This window comes from Daphnia pulex, chromosome 7 (assembly GCF_021134715.1).
Source record: "Daphnia pulex isolate KAP4 chromosome 7, ASM2113471v1".
In the NCBI taxonomy this organism is placed as follows: Eukaryota; Metazoa; Arthropoda; class Branchiopoda; order Diplostraca; family Daphniidae; genus Daphnia; species Daphnia pulex.
The window spans coordinates 7,576,121-7,595,257 of NC_060023.1; the positions used below are offsets into that span (position 1 = coordinate 7,576,121).

Below are 19,137 nucleotides of genomic sequence, written 5' to 3' on the forward strand. Positions count from 1 at the left end.
TAAAATAGATTACTTAGTCCCATCACTAGGGGTTGTTGGTCCGCTCCCTTTCCATTTCTCAACCAAAAACACAGTCAATGTTCAAAAACTTTTTGAACACTGACGAAGCTGGAATTGTTTCTCAAAGTCACAGTCGATGCATCCGGATGCATTTCTCCCTCTTCTCCCCGTTCTCGCGCTACAAAAGTCAAAAGCCATGCTGCGTTGCCAGATAAAACGGCAAAAGAAAACAGATCCGAAAGAGCCCTATAGGCTTTAACCGCAAATATGTCCCTAATTTTAAGTTAAATTATTATTAGTTACTAGTTACGTTAGCCCGTCCGAGGCCGGTCATAAGTTGGCCTAGTGTTAAGGTAGCCCGTTATGCAAATTCTCTTGTCCGTGTCTCAGTCCTAGCCCGCGGATCATTTGCCCGCCAGCAAGTTTCTTTGTTGGAGCTTCATTCGAATCAAGCCGTCAGTTGATGTAAACACTGACCACGAATTAATTTTCATAAATAAGGTAGACGTTATATCGTTTTGAAATTATGCCAGAGCTATAGAATACTGGTAGCGCCACTGCCATGTTAACTCCTCCTCTCGGAAATTTTCTCTGGGGCTGAAGCCAACTTTAGCAATCGATAGTGAAAATCGGAGCTAAGATATCGATCTCGCTCCTTGCCACTCCTCCACTTTTCCCTCCATTCCTATTACCTATGCCTATACCCTACTTCCCCACACACCCACCGTGGCGCTTATAGCTAAGGAGCAGGGCAGGCAAGCAGGCTTCACTTCCAGAGAAAAAAAGCAATGGAAGGGCTCGCCATATGAGTAGCGGTACCAGTATTCTATAGCTCTGGCTCCAGAGTGTATTAATACACTCAGGACATACAGCTCTCGGCTGTATTAACTGTAAAAACGACAGACTAAAGAGAGCAGACACTTTCTCAAAAATAGTACAAACATAATATAGTCAAATAAGCCATTTTACCCCAAGCAAATTATTAGTAAATTTTTTTCATGAGCTTTCTTTCTACCTTAGTAATGAACTTCTGTGTAAAACCCCCGTGGAAAAAATTATGGGGTTCATATTAATAATTAACACACCCGATTTATGTGCTGCTCCTCAAGCCACTTCTAGTTCTGGCTGTGCTAATCACCACCAAGCGGGTGTGTTAATCACTAATACATAACGCTCGGGAAAATTTAAGCTTTCAAGCTTCAAGCTTTCAATTTACCCTTTTTCAATTTTCCTAAATGATTTACAACACATCCGCAACTGGGGGACATTTTGTTTGCCGCTGCAACTTCCCCCTTGCGTCCTCCTTGCGAGTGTTTTGGAAATCATATAAGAAAATCAGTAAAGGGTACCTTATTATGCTTTTAAAAAAATTTCTGCTGTGTTCCACTCAATTAATATAATTAATACAAAGTAAATACAGTTAGGCCTACGGGCTTTGAAACGAGACTAATTGGGGATTTTTCCCAATAATTCATCAAGGTCCCATTGGAGATCAGGTTCGAGGTTGTACTCGTTCGTGATTCCAATCTGTCCGTGATCGTTTCGGGAATAATGTTGAAAACAGAATTCCTCGATGCTTCCTCCCGTACCAAGAGGCTGGGGAGATCCTAAGTTACACGAAGGCCAAAGCAAATAAGGGAACCGCGATGTGCCTTTCAAGATTTTATTTCGGTGGTCATAGTTATTGCCAGTTTAACAAAGAAGCGAAAAAACTGAAACAGTCAAGTATAACGTGGTACAACGTCACCTTAAACCATAAAAGATGGCGATTTATCCTGGATTGTGAAATAGGAAAACAAGAACCGGTTTCCTACAAGCTGGTTCATATACGGTAGACAGACCATCCTGTTAAGCATCAATCCGCATGTATACAGGGGTACACTACACGATTATGTTTCAGTGTTCAATTCAACTTGCCGAGCACCAGCAGAAGTCTCTCGACATGATGTCTGCCAGGATTCCCAGTTTGTCTTTTACTATTTTATTCGTTTTCCTCTTTGCTGAAATATTATGTATGCCACAGTACAACGAGTACAACACTGTAGGCATACGGAGGTAGAAATATTGTAATCTGTCGGTATAATTCTTCACACCCGATATAATTTTAGTTTTATATTCTTAGTAATCCGTCTTGTTGGCCGCCATATGTATACGGAAATTGTGCCCCTCTTCTTACTAGCAGCAGCAGTATCCACACCCAAGTTAGTACAATCACTTATTTGTTTTTATTGATGTAAAAAAAACTTTATGGCAAAATATATTAACTCTTGAACATTCGATTTCAAGGATCAAAACGTAGGGTACTATGGCGCACGCCCCTATGACTCTAGTTCGGCTTCCATTTGGTTCAAACCAAAGCCGCCTCCCTGTCCGAGGAATTATGCGCGTAATCGATCAGGTTATTGCGTTATTCCAACGTATGGTTAGAACTCAATTGAAGCACAGAAAAAGTCGCGGGATAATTAAGCGATTGCGAAAAACTTTAAAATTGTTGTGCTTGTTCGGCAACTAATATCAATTTTCGTTTTTATTTCAAAAAAATTAGATATTAATAAAGAAAAGTTTCATAATTTTTAAATTAATTTATCGAAGTGATGATGAACAACTTTTATGGTTAACATAAAACCGAATTTAAACTAAAACTATTTAAATGGATTTTGTTCCTAGGAAAACGATGAGTATATAGTTTGATCTATGAACAGTGTAAGATTGTTTCCCGATTATATTTGGTTTGAAGGAGGCAATAACCAGCTGAAGGTCCATATGCTAAAAACGTTTATGGGCATTGGCAATCAATGAGAGGCCATCTATATATCTATATACGAATACGAGCGTCGCATTTTATTTTATAACCTTTCATGGAAATCAAGTTCATTTCAAGGGCATTATTCGTTAAAAAAATACGTCATTCTTTTAGCGTTATAATCAAATGCAAATATTTTTACAGTCTCCAGAATTTTCCGGTTCTATTTCCTTAACAGCTTTATTATTTTCTCGTCGCCCATACATACAGTCCCCTCCATAAGTATGGGATCACCCCGCGCCGTACCATAAGGCGACGTGTATTTTTCAAGTTGGATGGTTTTTCGGGTACAAAAAGTGAAAAGATGGCATAAATTCACATAACCAAACAACAAATCAACATACATTTTTCATGCTATTCTCAATAATTACTGAATATAACTGTTGTAATCGACCATCGCAACTGAGATGAAGATCGGATTCAAGTATTTTCAACAAGACCGTATAATACATTTTTTGGCTCTTCCCTAGCCCATTTTTTATTGTGCAATATGTTCAAGATTTAAATGTAGATTACTGACATTAGAGCCATTCGATTCAGGACACTTACTCAGGGTGTGTTATCTATCAACTCTGTAATAATCAGCTTTTAGCAATAAAAATGAATGTCAGAGCTTGTAAGGAGTGCATCAATACAACCAGCAGGTATGAAAATTAAAGAATAAATCCCATCACCAAAGGATCCGAAAGTGAATGTTATCTAGATCACAGCGTGTAACTCGTTTTATTCCAAAGCCTGAAAGACAAACTGGTTTCATTGTCCTTGTTTCAAACCCAATAGAGGATGCAAATGTTCGACGTTATCCGAAAGCCTGATCACATACATGGCAGAAATATAGGAATCGAAACAAAATAGGAACTAATAAAGGAACCGGGCAAGACAGGCGTTTCAAACTGGGTGAAACAGCAGACCTGAGATTGCCGGATATTGAGCCTTGTTCAGGTAAAAAAGAGAGAATTTAGGCGGGAGACATCGAAATAAGGAGTTTATTAGTTAAACGTTAAAATTTAAAAACAAAACTATTTTTCTTAAAATTCAGAGCCTTACATCGGGGTCCAGATAGCTTAAAGGGAGAAATGCTGTAATAGTTTTGAAAAATTTAAGAGCGCGGTAACACTTAAAAGAATGCACAAAAAATCGAGACATCCGGAGACATCTTTATATCTGCCGATATCTTCACGATTACTCCTAAAATAATCAATATTTGACCTATAAGCACTGGCCAAACTGGGAAAAATACTATGAAACTGACCTCAAATCAATCACGGGCCCCTCAAACTCGGACTAGATAAAGGGGCGGTTTCCAGGTGATGTAGAAGCGCAAGAAAACATTGTGAATAAAGCGACCTGACTATATATGTTACTGAAGTCGGTTAAGGTGGAACTCACAACGTTTGTGTTTGCGAAGTTAATCAAAATGTTAAACTAGTGGTTGATGCTCTCTTCCATAGAAATGTTGAAAAGAATATGTTTTCCATAGAAATGATTTGCAGAATTAAAAGAAACCATAAGAATTCATGAAGTGGTCACCTTCAACCCCCCCCCCTCCCCCCACACACACACACTGCCACCTAAACATGGAAATATTGGATCAGTGAGCTAAAACACAAATTTATGTTTAAGCAAAAAATTATAACTATATATATACTCTTAGAATATGACTAGATCTACTGGAGACGAAAATGATGAAACATCAGAGGTAGGGGAGACCGGGGCTATGTGGGACACGGGGCTAAAATGTACAGGGTAGTTTTGATAGGTACAATTTGTTTTAAAATTCTGAAATAAATACAGCGCATTGTAAATGATGTTTTTTTTTATCTTCTAAACTTTTTTTCCTGAAAATCTGATTAATTTTGCGAGTTTTATGGGAAAAACAAAAAAATTAGAATTGGAAAAAATTTTAGGACGTTTCGTTTTCAAACTTCTATAAATATTTTTATAAAACCCATATAACTATTTGATATGGTTTTCTTTCTATTTTAAGACGGTATTTTTATTTTATAAAAAATGTGTTTCTAAGTATTTGATAATTTAGTTTATTTGATGTTGTTGGGGTCCAGGTTAAATGGTACAGCCATCTGGTGTCAGGTAAACGATCAAAAAAGATCGAAAAAAAGACATCTTTACTTTTTTTATTGTATTTCTACTTATACTCTATAGAATGAATAAAATGACATTACTTCTGAAAGAGAAATGAATTTCCTTTTCACTAGTGCACTTTAATAAATTTTATCCATCCGTTTCAGAGAAAAATAGTGTTCCGTTTCCCCCCTGGCTCTGTTCCGTTTAACCCTAAGAAATTTTTTTTTCTTCATTTTTTCCTCTTGACATTTAATTAAATAACTATTGAATAGTTATACGAAATTAAATGAAAAAATAACGTAATGTAGAGAAATGCATGGGGATCACTCTAGCCTGTTTCATTTTACACTTTTTTTGAATTTTGTGGGGGACACTTAGTATATCTTGCGTGTTACTTAAAAAACTAAGTTCTGTAAAAAAAAAAAAAAAAAATTATAGCACCCGCGCCGACGAAAAAACTGAAAAAAACCCGAAAAAATTTGACTTTTTTTGCAAAAACTCAAGTTTTTTTTAATTTTTTCAATCCAACGCTTAACACATTAATTATTACTTGGTACTTAATAGTTATACCAAGTTTCGTTAAGAAATAACGTTATTTAAGACCTGCGCCAGTCCAAAACCTAACTGGCATATACCCACAATTAGACGTATACATGTCAATGTAAAAAAAGAGAGTGTGTTCCTTGGCGTCTGTAAGTGATCAAAAATGTATTTCATGTATATATTCTGTATATATTTCATGTGTATATTCTGGCGAGCCGCTCGCCATATGAGTGGCGGTTCTATAGCTCTGATTATGCAGTGTATTATCAATCCTTATAACGAATTTTTTCCAAAAGATTTCTTGATAAAATTGAGTTTAGCTATTTTTTATGTTTAAAATAAAGGTTCTCTCCATAAGACCCGAGAGGAAAAAAACCTGTTGGATATTGCAAATACATGCAACTCAGCATCCGATCCACGTCTATCCGTCTATCCGTAGTCCAGTTTTCGGACTTTTTGAGGATGGGAACTTGTGTAATTATGAATCACAGTCATCTCGTAAGAGAATTTTGACTGAAGTTCCTTTACAATTGCCTGTAAATTTTCCACGTAGTATTTAAAATTCCAAATTCGGGTTATGGTTGCCCCTCAAAACGGGCGATAGAGGGGGGCTTTATAGAATTATTTGTTTTTACTTTTTACATACATTCATTTATGTACATTTACTTTTTTTTAAATAAGAATTGAAGCGACCAAGGTAAGTTATTACTCTGCCTTAACCCGCCCGAAAAAAAAATTTAATCTATTCACCTTTCATTGGGTTTTCGCCTTAACCCGGGACACGTTCCGGGTTTTCACGACCCGGGTCACAAGCCCTTAATTTATAAAATTTACCAAGGCAACACTGTTAAATTTCAAATTCAGCAACAGCGCTTTTATTATTCTTTTATTTGCGTCTCAGCTGTTTTGAAAAGTAACCGTTAAATTTTTCCCAAACATATATTTTATTCATGTCTTCTCACTCTTCTGATATGTAAGTTTGGCTTGGGACTAATTTACACGAGCACTAATTTTATAACCTTTATTTCATTTTCAGACCTTTGTTGTTGTTTTTTATTTACGATTTTGAGAAATCGAAATCTGAATCGGACGACCCTCTAGAATCCATTCTCTATTTTCATCCTAACAGTGAACCAGGTAACATTGAAAGAAGAATCAGTGTTGTGGGGCAGATTGTGGGCACAGCACTTTGTGTTAAGCAATTACTGTCAATACCTAAGCTAATTACTCTAGAGAGAGGAAAGTTTGCTTTGAGCTGGAGTGGACGGTTCATCCTGGTATGTTACATCATCTCCAAAATCAGTGATAATTATGGCATGATTACATATACAAATAATTCAGGTTGTTGGATCTCCCCAGTCTGTTTCCACACATATTATCCATAATCAAAGAGACTTCATTCACCGTTTGTTAAGTGCAAAATTTGGAGAATTATCAGACTACTTTGAAGCATCAACAGGAGTAACCTATGAAGATTTCCGGGAACACATCCAGCATTTCTGTGATTCACAGCTATTGACAATAAGTAAGAAGTGGGCAGAATTAGCTAGCCAGCCAATTTTATAATCATTTTTTAAAATGCAAAAACCACCATATTTATCAAATAAGAAGTGGAACAAAAAGTTTCAAAAGAATGTGAAAAAATTTCAAAATCTTGTGCATCCATCAAATGAAGACAGAATCGAGAAACCTTCTGGTCTACTAGTTGATCATTTGATTTCAGGAACCACCCTACTTAAAAAATGTACAGTTTTCTTATGCCTTTTGAGCTTTGTGAAGGAGGCTTTCAGTTATGTTTTTGTGAAATTCATTCAAATCATCAATGATTGCAGAACTCAAGAAATTACTATAGTGAAAGATCTAGAAGTGAGACTTGAAAAATTAGAAAAAAAACTTAAAGAAAATGTTGAAGAAATTCAGTCCCTTCGGCTGCAAGTTGCCGAACACACGGAAAGACTAGAAAAACTTAACAATCAAGAAAAGACGACAAATATGGGGTTTCTTTTAGATAAATCGAAGCTTCAATTGGCAGACATCCCTACTTCTTCCATACAATTACCAGTTCTTCCACCTGCTCCAGTTCCCTTTTCTACTAGTCTTGCTCCTCCACCTCCTCCTCCACCACCACCACCATTTGGGGCATTGGGTGTAAAAAACCAACTAGTTTTAAAGAACACTTCTGCTGTAAGGAAACCGTCTCAGAAACCGCAAACGATGAGACCTGCCATAAGTCTTGAAGATATCATCAGCGTAAAATTGAAAAAAACTCCATTTGCTCAACGGAATGAAAGGGTAAGCATAGTAAATCTGATTTAATATATTGGACTGACATACTAACCAAGACATTTTTAAATTGTTTCATTTGTAGCTAACAAAGTTGACACCCTCGAACGAGTTACACCGAATATCACTTGAAGCTCTCCGATCAGTAAAACTGAAGAAAACCCCTGCGTTGTTGAAAGAAACTAGTCCCGTTAAGTCAAAATCACCAAAAGGGTAATTCACGGAGACATATTTATAGATAATTTTAATGAATACTGTGACCAATATCTGTTTAAATTTATTTTTTAGTAAAATACGTCATGTTCTTCGACGTCTTCCCATAACTTTAAGTCCTGGAGGAACTCCAAAAGGAGGACGATCAAATGTGATATATGATCAAGATGACATGACCCCAGTCATGACACGCGCTTTGCTTAAGCGTTTTGATGCATTTCAAATGAGCCCAGATTCTGAAGAGAATAAGGAAAACGATGTTCAATTCATGTAATTGATAAAGTGAATCCTCTCTTTTTTCCCACCGTCAGTGCAATTGAAATTATACCTTAGTATAACTTCTCATTGCCTATTATCCTCGCGTATTATTGCGTAGTAAGCTACGCAGGCCAGTCCCTTCCAAAATGTACACGCCTTATAATTGCGTTAAAATTTATATGACCATCCATAATTTTATGCCAAACATTTATTCAATTGAGTTTGAGGAATAAATTCCGTACATTGTTTATGATGCCATTTTCATATCATAATTTCAGCGGTAACCTAGTACGCATCTGAAATAAACGCATAGACAAGTAGACATTGTTTTTTTCCTTTTCTTTATTGTTTTTTGTTTGTTTTTAATTTATTTTTTTTTTTTATTATTATTATTTTTTTTTTTTGCCGCTTCCTGTGTTGCCATTAAGAGTAAATTGTGACTATAATTTTTTCCCAGTTTCTCGTTTCTGTTTGTTTTGTAAAAATAATACCGGTTGTAATTACTAAATACGAATTGTAAAAGTGAAATTCATTCAATCATGTGAATTTTGTTCCCTTAATTTTGTTGGGCTGACTTAAGGGTTTTGAAGCGACTGTTCGCGAATCACGATGAATGAAAAATACTGTGACCTAGTCCAGCAGTCCTGCTCGAAAGTCGAAAGTAGTTTTTTTTAATTTTCTCGTAACAACTTGTAAAGTCAACACAAAATTTTCTTATTAATTTGCGTCTTTTTCGTAGAAAACACTGTTTAATTTTTCCACATTTTCCCAGAAAGAATGGAATGGCTCATTTTGATTGGCTGTGAGGGGTCTACAACAGAATCTGAAAAACATTGGTCGCCATGTTGACAACAATTTTTCGACGAGATTTACGCTGTGTGTTGTCTGCGTCGAGCAAATTCACAATTCCTTATACCCGAAACGCTCCAAATTTATTTCGCAGTTACGTCGGTACATTGGTAGAGGTGTAAAACAGCTGTGTTTAATTGCTTATCAACAAAGAACTTCATTCATTTTCCGCCGAGTGAACGTGACTACACCGACATAGATATTAAGTGTAGTCGATTGAATTCAAGTTATCAAAACATTGGGTGTCTACTAAACACGATTACATTTGATTCGGAATTTCAGTGCCGGTTGTGAACGGAAACATGAAAACTCTAGATTATTAAATTTTTCATCATTCTCAATTTGAGTTGGTGAGTTATTATGTATAAAAAGAAAAATTCCTTAGTTCATGCAACACTACTGGCCTAGTTTAGCAATTCACTCAAGTGAAAACAATGAAACACATGATTCCATTGGGTCATGTCATCCATTCCATTTGGGTTATCTTTTTTTTATTATATTTTATTGTAGTAAAATTTATGTTCTATCTGGAAGTGTTGTCTTCAAATTAGGTATTCTGTCTGATTTTTTTTTTTTTGTTTTACATAGTTACTATAGAATTATCAGAGGCAAACCCATTACATGCCATGGCACAGGTAAATGGCGATGAAAGTGTTTCTAAATATGCTGCTGTACCCGAAAGTGGGGTTGCGAGGCTCCACAGTGCAGCAGTTCCTATAAAGCAGCCATCAGTAAATGGTAAAGCTCTTTGTAGCAATGGGTCATCATCAAGCATATCGAGTTTCAGGTAAATACTTTTTTTTACATCCTGCTTTGACCGAATAACTAGGTATCAATTCACAACATACATTACAAGCTAATTTTTTTTAACATATCAAGGTTAAGTGTGGGAAGTGGCAGTAGTGGAGACACAGACATCCAATACATCAAACCTTCAGAACTATTTCCAAAGAAATTAGCCTGGGTTGAAGGAGGATCTGCCAACACCATCCCACCACCATTCCCTTTGTTACCAGGAGAAGATATAATTTACGAAGTAATGTTTACAATTTCTCAAATGGGAAAAAATGCAAATTCTAATCATATCACTGTTCATGTAGGGCCGAGCTGTGGAAGGAACATTATACATTTCCAATTACAGACTGTATCTATCTAAAAAAGTTCCCACAGAAGCTTTTGCCATTCCTCCTGCCTTGTCTCCTCAGAGCAGTGTAAGAGATGTAAATGTCCCTTTGGGCTTAATTGAATCGATTGAGTGTAAGGATATATTCTACATTAACTTATACTGCAAAGATGCTAGATCATTCAGGTATATGCCATAAAAATTTTTTACTATAATGCTTTAATGCTAATATCTTTATTTAGATTAATTTTCGTTAATGGTGAATGTTGCCAAGACTGGCTTAAGCGGCTATCGCAAAGCTTGAATCTCCCTCGCAAGCCCGAAGAAGTTTTTTCTCTGGCTTTCTATGCATGGACTCGTGATGATGATGAAAATCATTTGACGAAGCCACCAGTTAATCAGACTATGCCATGGTGGCGTAATCTATCCAATTATGATCAACCCTTGACGGGAGAGAAATTATTCCGATTTGAGGTATCTATACTTGGAATTTATTTTAATTTGTTCTTGAGTGGCTGGATTCATACAAATTCAATAATCCGATTATTTGTTTGTTTGTTTGTTTTTTTTTGTTTGGTTTGTTTTTGCAGGTTGAACGTCAAGGCTATGATGATTCCGTGACCTGGCGAATCAGCTCGGCTAATGCTGATTTCAAACTGAGTCCATCTTATCCCACTCATCTGCTAGTGCCAACATCTATTTCGGATGATATGCTAGAAGGTAATTTTAATTTGAAATAGAATTCTCAAACATAAATGTCATAAATAGTAATAGTCTTCTAACCATATTTAATGCATGTGTAACGTGAGCGTTTAGCAGTAGCATCATGCTACTGCTCTGTTGCTTTAGTACATCTAGCAAATCGAAATTTGACGTGGAAGATTGATTTTCTTCGTTTCTGTATTAAGTTACATTACAGAATAGAGTGAATAGTAGAATGAAGTTTTCTCAATTACTTTTAACAACTACGTTTTAAACGTTTAATTGGTAATGCTTTAACCGTATTGATGAATATTGAATTCTAACCAGAACAGTAAATCTAATAGATGCTGTTTCCTTTTTTATTTCATAAGCTGTGGCAGCCTTCAGAAGTGCTCGTCGTCTACCAGCTGTAGTCTGGCGGCATAAGCGAAATGGGGCCGTTCTCGGCCGCTGTTCCCAGCCAGAAGTTGGTTGGCTTGGCTGGCGATCCCAAGAGGATGAAACCCTGCTTCTCTCAATCCTCAATTCTTGTTTCTACGACAGCGCTAATAATCCTCTTCGATCGCGTCATCCAACACCGAACAAAGACATGAATTCCACAAATGAAGAGTGGAATGGTGAAGGATCACTTTCGATTTCAAATGGTAGCTCGAGCAACGTAGAGTGTGGTTCCCTAAAAGATCTTAGTGAAGATTCTTCGTGCTTCACTCAAGGCCACAAAAAAGTAGATTTTTCATTAATTTAATGGTGACATTCTTTTCCTCGTTTCTAATTCTATTTCCTTTAATCTACCGAAACAGAAAATGCTGATTGTGGACGCACGTAGTTATGCAACTGCTGTTGCAAACCGGGCACGAGGTGGGGGTTGCGAGTTTCCCCAATATTATCCACAATGTGACATTGAATTCATGAATCTTGCCAACATTCATGCTGTACGCAAGAGTTTCCTACTTCTTCGGGCACTTTGTCAGTCAGCCATCGGCAATTTGGCTACTACTGATCAATCCAAGTATGAATATTGTAGTTCTTTTTGGATTAAGTTAGTTTAACATCGTTACTCTTGTCTTCCATTACAGCTGGTTCACACAATTGGATTCGACACGGTGGCTTCATCATATGGCAAATTTGCTACGTGCATCGTGGTACACGGCTGTTAATTTGGAAGAACATGGTCGACCGGTCCTCGTTCATTGCAGTGATGGTTGGGACCGAACGCCTCAAATCGTATCCTTAGCTCAGATCATGATTGACCCTTTTTATCGAACCGTTAAAGTTTGTACATTTTTAAATAGTTCCTTTGTTTGTTGGTTTTTAATCTTTTCAAAATGCGTTTGAATTACAGGGTTTTCAGATTCTTGTTCAGCGGGAGTGGATAGAGTTTGGTCACAAGTTTGCCGATCGATGTGGGTTGTTAGGTGGTTGTGAGGATACGAATGAGCGTTGCCCCGTTTTCTTACAGTTTCTTGACTGTGTTCACCAACTGATGAGCCAGTTTCCTACGGCTTTCCAGTTTAATCACGCTTACTTGGTCAAAATGGTGCAACATATTTACTCAAACCTCTTCGGCACTTTTCTGCTCAACACAGTCCAGGAGCGCACTTCCCACCGCATCTCCGAACGTAGCCACAGCCTCTGGAGCTTTTTGCTTCAAAAAAGCAACGAATATTCAAACTATCTGTACGAGTTAACTGAGGAGGTAATAACTATCCAATGCGCTTAACATTGACAATATTTGCTAAGTACTCAAACAGTTTAAACATTAATATTTGTGATTGTTGTTTTTCTAGCCAATTTGGCCTTCTTATCAAGTACGGGATTTGTACTTCTGGTCAGCTGTTTACACAGCCGAATTAGGAAGTATGCCCAACGACTGCCAGACTGGAGATTGTCGGGAAAATTCCACAACTGTTAATCTTAACACTAGGTGTGATAGTATTTGATGATAACGTTTCTTCGTACCGAACACCTGTTTTATTTCAAGTGTCTTGTTTAGCAGCAGCAGTCCTTGTAGCAGTGGATACGCCACTCCACAACAAACAGCTTTGACAGATAGCATGGTTGACACGTTAGCGTGGAAAAATCTTAATATCAAAGGTGGAGTCCGAAATCCAATGGAAGATTCCACTGACACTCTGGTCGACGATGGACACAAAGTATGGCAAAGAAAATCTTCAATTAACATGGTTTCATTTATTTATTATAAATTTTTTTTTTCTCCCTCTTCTTATTCTTCTCTTATTCATCTTTTAGCCCACAACCGTTCTTGATCAATCTGATGGTGATATGGAAGCCGGCGAATCCTTTCCGTTACTTGAACCGGAGCCTGTAAAAGAGCCCTCTTATAAGGAACATCAAGATCCTCTCCCTTCGATGACCCATTTTCGTTCCAAACAATTAAAATCTCCGTTAGAGGAGCCCCTTTGTTTACCACAAAATATTGCAAGTGAAGAAGATGGAGAAGAATCGGAAGTGGACGGCCGGAATTCTTATCTAAATAATTGTCCAACGTGTAAGAGAAATTGGGATCTTCTCAATCGCAACCAGACACACAGTAAAGCTGATCCAGCACCAATGACATTTAATGATGGTGAAGAAAAAGCAATTGCGACGACCATGACACGGCTTGGTGACTCAACTGCTACGTGCCTTGGATATGATTTGGATGGGCTTCTTCCATCAATTGATCGTCAACAAGTTCGTTTAGGGCAGATCCTCGCTGCAAAAGACGTAAGCATTTTATCCTTTATGTGTGTTTGCATTATTTATAGTGTTGTTTAATTTTCAAAGGCGGAACTGGATGCTCTGCGTCGTGATTTGCATCAGACCCGAGTAGCACTCTGTCGTCAAGTTTGCCACGACTGCAAGTCAAGTAGAAAGACAAATTCAAGTTCAAAGTCAAATTCGGTATATCTTTTAACCTCTTAAGCCAGCTGATGTGGCGTATGAAGTCATTGTTGATTTTTTAATAAAGGAAGTTCGTATGTGAACAATTTAGGAAGGTTTGATAGAAGAGTCTTGTCGTGACGGATCGCCTGGTAGAAATGAAAGTTCTGATTGCTCGCTCGGTGGTCTGAATAGTTCACCATCATCGTGGGAAAATGTTGACGAAAAAGAGATAGGAGATAAGGTATTCAGTTTCACTGTCCTCATCGGTTTAAAGCTTGAAATCTTTCCCCTTATGGGAAAGGACGAAAGCAGCATTCGAAATTTAAGTCACATCCAATCCACGATTCCCAATATGTTTCCAGGCTCCTGTTGGTCCACCGATCCTGTGGGTACCAGACCATCTTGCCCCTTCATGCATGAGATGTAGTACTCCATTTTGGATGGCTAGAAGGAGACACCATTGCAGGTTTGCTTTTCCCCTTATATTTATTACAGGGTTTGTCTATACAATTTAGGCACACATTTACATTCGCTTTCTATCCAGGAATTGTGGTAAAGTCTTTTGTTCAGAATGTGCCGATCGCGATCTGCCTCTTCCACACCAGAATTTATTCCAACCCGTCCGAGTGTGTAACGTGTGCTACGATTCATTAAGCGGTGAAAATGAAGATGGAGAAATGTGCTTGGGGGCGCTCCAAGAACAGCAGGACTTTTCAGCTACGAGATCACATTTGGGGAGAGCCTTCAGCCTAACCAGCTTAGCCACCGGTTCCTGTGCCTGCCATTGTTGTCAACTAAAACGACCCACCAAATTCAAAGCTGTGACAGCTGGATCTACCTAGGAGATATCAAACTAGCTTCCTTTCAAAAGGATCATAACATCGTGGGTTAACAAAATTCAACTAAAAATAGTCATAAAAATTATATTTGCTGAATTAAATTGGCTTGACTTGGATTGTCATGTTTGCAGAAATACCTTTGTTGTCTGGCCAGTTTAGAGGGTTTTCACTGAAGCATTGGGCTAAAACTGCTGAAGGACCAGTATAAGGCAGAAGGGGAAGAGAACGTGGCAAACCAACAGTGTAATTGGCTAATCTATTATTTTCTTCTTGAGACCAGTTGTAGATTAAGCATTCACTAACCACTATCCATTCGGAACGTTCCACGAGTAACAAACACGTTCATTCTTGGGTTTGACGTAACAATGTTACAGACAATTTTAACCAACAAAAAATTTGTGTGTTTGCATTCGGTATTGAAAATCAATTCCTAGTCTTGTGTTTGTCGATTTTTTTTTTTCATTGTATTCGGAAAATGACCAGGGCGAGTGTTTTAATTTTGTAAAAGTTGTCGTTGATTGGTTCAAGTGTACTGTGACGCGGCGTAAGCTAATCTGGATGAGTTAACGTGTTATTTACAAGGTCCCACTGATGTGATATGTATCGAACCGATTCGTAGGGGGATTGTAGAAAAGAGGGAAGTGATTTGTGTTGAAAGTGAAGCTGTTTGGTAGCATTTGCCTTCAAACATTACCTATATGTGAATTATGAATATAAGTGTCGTTTCCCATTAGATAGTATATTTCCCATACTCTCCATTCGCTAGTACCCACTTTACTGACTAAAATTATTGCGGGACAGAATTCCCTCGAACCCCCCTTGTTTTATAAAGGCATAATGGCTAAAACAAAGTCTTCTAATTCATTTAAAGCGTGGCAAATTTCTTAGCCCATGGTCTGCAAACTTTACTCTGTTCTCTAAAAGGTGTAAGACTTGTTATCATATAATCTGAATAAACGTTTATGGGAACTTCTGTCATGAAGTGATAACCTAAAATGTACAGTACCGGCTTACTAGAAGATAACGTTATCTGCATTCGCATGCAAGAAAACGAATTGGTCTATAAGGCTATATGTTAGACAAAATATATTATTAAAGTTGTTTTGCAGCGAACAAATTGCACACACTCTGGGTTTCAACCATTTTATTGAACTTTTCATCTAAAAAAAAGTAATAGCGAAGGAGCTTTTCGCTAACTACGCCGACACAGTCCATCTCAACTACCCCCCAAAAAATACAGGAAAACATGTTGGTGTGAAGACGGAAATGTAAATGCAAATAAGAAGCGGGAAATGGAATGTATTTGAAAAGTGAAAACTAAATTTTAGAGAGCTATAAAATATCAATTCAATTATAACAACGTCTTGCATGACGAAATGCAAGAGGAAATCTTTTTTCTAAACTTGTTTGAGTCTACTGCACTATTCAACTTTTTATTTGGGCAGTGAAGGAACATTACCCACGCCGTTAGCTAATTCGTAAACTTTCAGCGCTACTTCATGTGCCAGTTTATCCGCGTTGGCTTGACTATCCGCCTCTGCGTATACTCGAACTACATCTTCTGTGCCGGAAGGTCTAAGTTATGATTTTCGATTAGTAAACAACGAAAACATTTAAAAATCAAATTATGGTAAACAATTACCTGACGAAGGAACGACCTTTGTTAAATTTCGCTACAATTGAATCGATTTCAGACTGTAATCCGGGCGGATCTGTGCAGCGACGCTCTGCATCCGCCGTCTGAATAACATTGCGGTCAGCCACACTAACCTTTATTGTGAAAAAATAATACGTTACAAAACTAAATTTTAAACATACATATACAACGTATAAAGCAACCTTCATTTGTCGGTTCGGTAAATCAGTGTAGGCGGCATCCCATTCAGCAACACCCCATCCGAAAGCATGCAGCACGGTTTCTACCAATAAGAGATCTGAAATTGCATCCCCAACTGTTTGATTTATCACGTCCATCAGAAGGAACAGTTGTTTGGCGGCAGCAATACGTTCAGCAGGCAGACTTTAAAAATATAACAGTTGAATTAAAACTAAAAAGGTGTCAAGCAATCTCCAAAAATACCTTTCGTCAGCGGCAGCATTTTTTATCGTTTCCATCGCAGCTGAACTGAACACTACAGTACCGTGCCCATTGGCTTCGAAGTAGACACCAACATCAAACTCTAGAGCCCGATGATGAAGGTACTTGACACCAGTCGGGACACACGCTACTTCAACGCCCTACGATTTTATTAATCAATAAAACATTTTCTTTTTAAATACCAACTATATTGTAAATCACTTACCAAAGTGTTATTAATGTATTCAGTTGAACTGCCGTTTGCATAAGCCGTTTGGACTAAACCGACGTTGAGGTTCACGCCACTTTCTTTGATCAGCTTTTTAATGTAACCAGCGACTAGAGAGAAACATAAAATATTGCATAAAAAAAGACCAAATAAGCTGAACAGTTTATAATAATGTGACAAAGGCATACCTAGAGTGGCAATTTTATCGCCATCGAGAAGTTTAAAGTTTCCTTGAGTATCAAGATAGAAATAAACCAAGCGGTCGGCATCTCCATCCAATGAAGCAGCTCTTGTACCCACTTCAAGTGGCATATTCTGAAAATATCATTATGCAATTAAAATAATGAAGCAAATGATGAAAAATAATGTTACTATACCTGTGGGGGCTTTTGCAATACTTTGACGTGATCTGCTCCACACTGATAGTTTAGCTTTCCATCTCCACTGTTGTAAATAGTAACTTCAATGCAATTGCCCAAATATTCTTGAAATGCTTTCATCTTTAAAGCTCCAACACCATTAGCTCCATCTAGACTGAGACTATGTTGGTAAGAACCATTGTCATAGTTTGATCCTCTGAGAGCTTTAAATGCTGATGAAATCTTGCTAAAGTATCCTTCTTCGTTAGGCTCTCCATAGGCTTTATTAGTGTTCTGGCAAGTGACAAAGAAGTGCAGTTGTGGAGTTGAAACCACACCAAAATCAGTAACACATCCCTGAACAGACTTAATACCATCAATAGCTGCTTGAGCTAAGAATGGACTGCTTGGTCTAAGATGACATCAAACAAAGTTATTAACAATACACACCATGAAAAATATGGGAAAAAAATATGGGAATTAATTCATGGTTTCTTAGGAAGTATACCTGGTGTCTCTGCCAACATAGACCATTGCATTTGTTCCAATGGTGATCCCATTTTCTTCCAAAATTTGGCTCATTGTTGATTCCAGGTCTTCATTTCTGAAAGAAACATGTGATAATTGAATGTGAAGTACAAGGGCAGTAGGAGGGAAAAAATGTTTCCAGTAAATATATACATCTTTTACTCACTTTGCATTGGCTAATTTTGTAGCAATTACCTCCCAAGATGCTTCAAGCATTTCACCATGGGGATCAACTAACTTGACTCCATTATCAGGTTCATCATTGTGTGAGGCAGTGATCATAACACCAATAATTGCTATAGATTGGTATTAAAAGGTGAATGTAGATTTAAAAACAAAACAATAACAATGTCAATAAATTAATCAAGTTACCATTTTTCTGCATGGATCTAAAGGCTGCTAGAATTCCCATCCGATACAAGACATGGGTTAGTTCTTCTGCCCTACATTAAAAGAAAAAAAAAGCTGTCAGAGCAAGTTTCCATATATAGAGAAACTAGGGGAACAGCATATTGGGGTCCCACATAAAAATCAACCATGTAATTAAAGATAAAATGTTTTACTTGGTTCGGAATCCAGCTGTACCATATTGAATCCATTTCTCCGATTTCCGGGGATACTTTTCTGTTCCCAATTGCTGCGACGTGTTCAAAAGATCCGCCATTTCTGCACCTGAATTCACTGCACGATTGATTCTGGAAAGACTGATGTTGTGAGAGTGGAGAACAAGTGAAGGCGGTGAAGGGGATCGAAATCTAGAGCAGAGAATGATTGCACGTTTGCCACAGAGATAAGAAAATGATGAAGATGAAAAGATTAGCATTCTTTATCTTGCCTTATTTGCGGCCTACCTACATTCCAGTCGCAAAAAATTTCAAAATTTTAACGAGAAAAAAGAAACAATACAAAATATTGTGTTACGTTTGGCAACGACTTCATTGCTGTCATCGAAATGTAGCGCCGTATTCAAACATGACAATCTTATTAGTTCACTACTTAGAACTTGTTAATTATTATAGTATATTACGCAGTGAGTCGTGACAGAAAATATAAATAAATAGACAATAAAAAAACGATGAAGACTGTTGCACTCCTGATATTCAGAAATACGGAATTCCATAGTTCCATTTACTGAAAAGTGAAAAGGGGGTGAATGTTTTTTTGTTTTTTTTCAAATACAAGATTTTCAGGGAATGGTCAAAGGCCTATTCTTAATCATTTTCCCACAGCTTAATTTAAAGAGCCGGGATTCCACAGATGAAATCATTACGAAAAAATGTTCAGCTAAAATTATTCAGGCTACTTTTGACTCACCCTATTCCCTATCCATGAACTTCTTGAGTTTTGACACACTGAACGG

General features: G+C 37.4%; 4 protein-coding genes across 15 annotated transcripts; 3 read left to right on the forward strand and 1 right to left on the reverse strand.

Annotated features, from left to right (window-relative positions):
- Positions 1-1,885: 1,885 nt before the first annotated feature.
- Positions 1,886-2,578, forward strand: LOC124196723. Its single transcript, XM_046591899.1, has 3 exons — positions 1,886-2,055; positions 2,123-2,201; positions 2,287-2,578. The coding sequence occupies exons 1-3, from the start codon at positions 1,892-1,894 to the stop codon at positions 2,425-2,427; spliced, it is 384 nt and encodes a 127-aa protein (XP_046447855.1). The 5' UTR covers positions 1,886-1,891; the 3' UTR covers positions 2,428-2,578.
- A 3,667-nt stretch (positions 2,579-6,245) lies between these two features.
- Positions 6,246-8,507, forward strand: LOC124197636 (proline-rich protein 11-like). The gene is made up of 5 exons (XM_046593173.1): positions 6,246-6,404; positions 6,468-6,708; positions 6,773-7,723; positions 7,800-7,927; positions 8,003-8,507. The coding sequence occupies exons 3-5, from the start codon at positions 7,010-7,012 to the stop codon at positions 8,199-8,201; spliced, it is 1,041 nt and encodes a 346-aa protein (XP_046449129.1). The 5' UTR covers positions 6,246-6,404; positions 6,468-6,708; positions 6,773-7,009; the 3' UTR covers positions 8,202-8,507.
- A 287-nt stretch (positions 8,508-8,794) lies between these two features.
- On the forward strand, positions 8,795-15,580 carry LOC124197631 (myotubularin-related protein 3-like). Of its 12 annotated transcripts, none has more exons than XM_046593159.1 (18): positions 8,799-9,384; positions 9,623-9,821; positions 9,914-10,070; positions 10,135-10,343; positions 10,400-10,631; positions 10,748-10,877; positions 11,231-11,583; positions 11,660-11,868; positions 11,936-12,131; positions 12,202-12,555; positions 12,647-12,783; positions 12,841-13,042; positions 13,110-13,586; positions 13,647-13,763; positions 13,855-13,986; positions 14,108-14,211; positions 14,290-14,628; positions 14,716-15,580. In XM_046593159.1, exons 2-17 carry the CDS (start codon positions 9,661-9,663, stop codon positions 14,585-14,587), a joined length of 3,468 nt encoding a protein of 1,155 aa, XP_046449115.1. In that variant the 5' UTR covers positions 8,799-9,384; positions 9,623-9,660; the 3' UTR covers positions 14,588-14,628; positions 14,716-15,580. The 12 variants fall into 12 exon arrangements, with proteins under 12 accessions (XP_046449125.1, XP_046449115.1, XP_046449118.1 ...); XM_046593162.1 differs by having other exon boundaries at positions 12,856-13,042; XM_046593165.1 differs by having other exon boundaries at positions 8,801-9,384; positions 12,853-13,012.
- Positions 15,581-15,711: 131 nt separating this feature from the next.
- Positions 15,712-18,633, reverse strand: LOC124197635 (phosphoacetylglucosamine mutase-like). Its single transcript, XM_046593172.1, has 11 exons — positions 18,341-18,633; positions 18,150-18,220; positions 17,944-18,073; positions 17,758-17,853; positions 17,268-17,661; positions 17,079-17,205; positions 16,888-17,000; positions 16,665-16,822; positions 16,424-16,604; positions 16,227-16,354; positions 15,712-16,159 (listed from the first exon to the last, which is right to left on the reverse strand). Exons 1-11 carry the CDS (start codon positions 18,598-18,600, stop codon positions 16,018-16,020), a joined length of 1,800 nt encoding a protein of 599 aa, XP_046449128.1. The 5' UTR covers positions 18,601-18,633; the 3' UTR covers positions 15,712-16,017.
- Between the last annotated feature and the right edge of the window lie 504 nt (positions 18,634-19,137).

What these genes read in the sequence shown, in the direction of transcription:
- LOC124196723 (XM_046591899.1), top strand. Translation starts at nt 1,892, where the DNA reads ATGTTTCAGTGTTCAATTCAACTTGCCGAGCACCAGCAGAAGTCTCTC. An exon ending in AACACTGTAGGCATACGGAG is followed by an intron (nt 2,056 to 2,122) that starts GTAGAAATATTG and finishes TTATATTCTTAG; the next exon opens with TAATCCGTCTTGTTGGCCGC. An exon ending in GCAGCAGTATCCACACCCAA is followed by an intron (nt 2,202 to 2,286) that starts GTTAGTACAATC and finishes TTCGATTTCAAG; the next exon opens with GATCAAAACGTAGGGTACTA.
- LOC124197631 (XM_046593158.1), top strand. Translation starts at nt 9,661, where the DNA reads ATGGCACAGGTAAATGGCGATGAAAGTGTTTCTAAATATGCTGCTGTA. An exon ending in TGTACGAGTTAACTGAGGAG is followed by an intron (nt 12,556 to 12,646) that starts GTAATAACTATC and finishes TTGTTTTTCTAG; the next exon opens with CCAATTTGGCCTTCTTATCA. An exon ending in AGATCCTCGCTGCAAAAGAC is followed by an intron (nt 13,587 to 13,646) that starts GTAAGCATTTTA and finishes TAATTTTCAAAG; the next exon opens with GCGGAACTGGATGCTCTGCG.
- LOC124197635 (XM_046593172.1), bottom strand. Translation starts at nt 18,600, where the DNA reads ATGCTAATCTTTTCATCTTCATCATTTTCTTATCTCTGTGGCAAACGT. An exon ending in TATTGCAAAAGCCCCCACAG is followed by an intron (nt 17,206 to 17,267) that starts GTATAGTAACAT and finishes TGATATTTTCAG; the next exon opens with AATATGCCACTTGAAGTGGG. An exon ending in TACCGAACCGACAAATGAAG is followed by an intron (nt 16,355 to 16,423) that starts GTTGCTTTATAC and finishes TTCACAATAAAG; the next exon opens with GTTAGTGTGGCTGACCGCAA.
- LOC124197636 (XM_046593173.1), top strand. Translation starts at nt 7,010, where the DNA reads ATGCAAAAACCACCATATTTATCAAATAAGAAGTGGAACAAAAAGTTT. An exon ending in TTGCTCAACGGAATGAAAGG is followed by an intron (nt 7,724 to 7,799) that starts GTAAGCATAGTA and finishes TTTCATTTGTAG; the next exon opens with CTAACAAAGTTGACACCCTC. An exon ending in AAGTCAAAATCACCAAAAGG is followed by an intron (nt 7,928 to 8,002) that starts GTAATTCACGGA and finishes TTTATTTTTTAG; the next exon opens with TAAAATACGTCATGTTCTTC.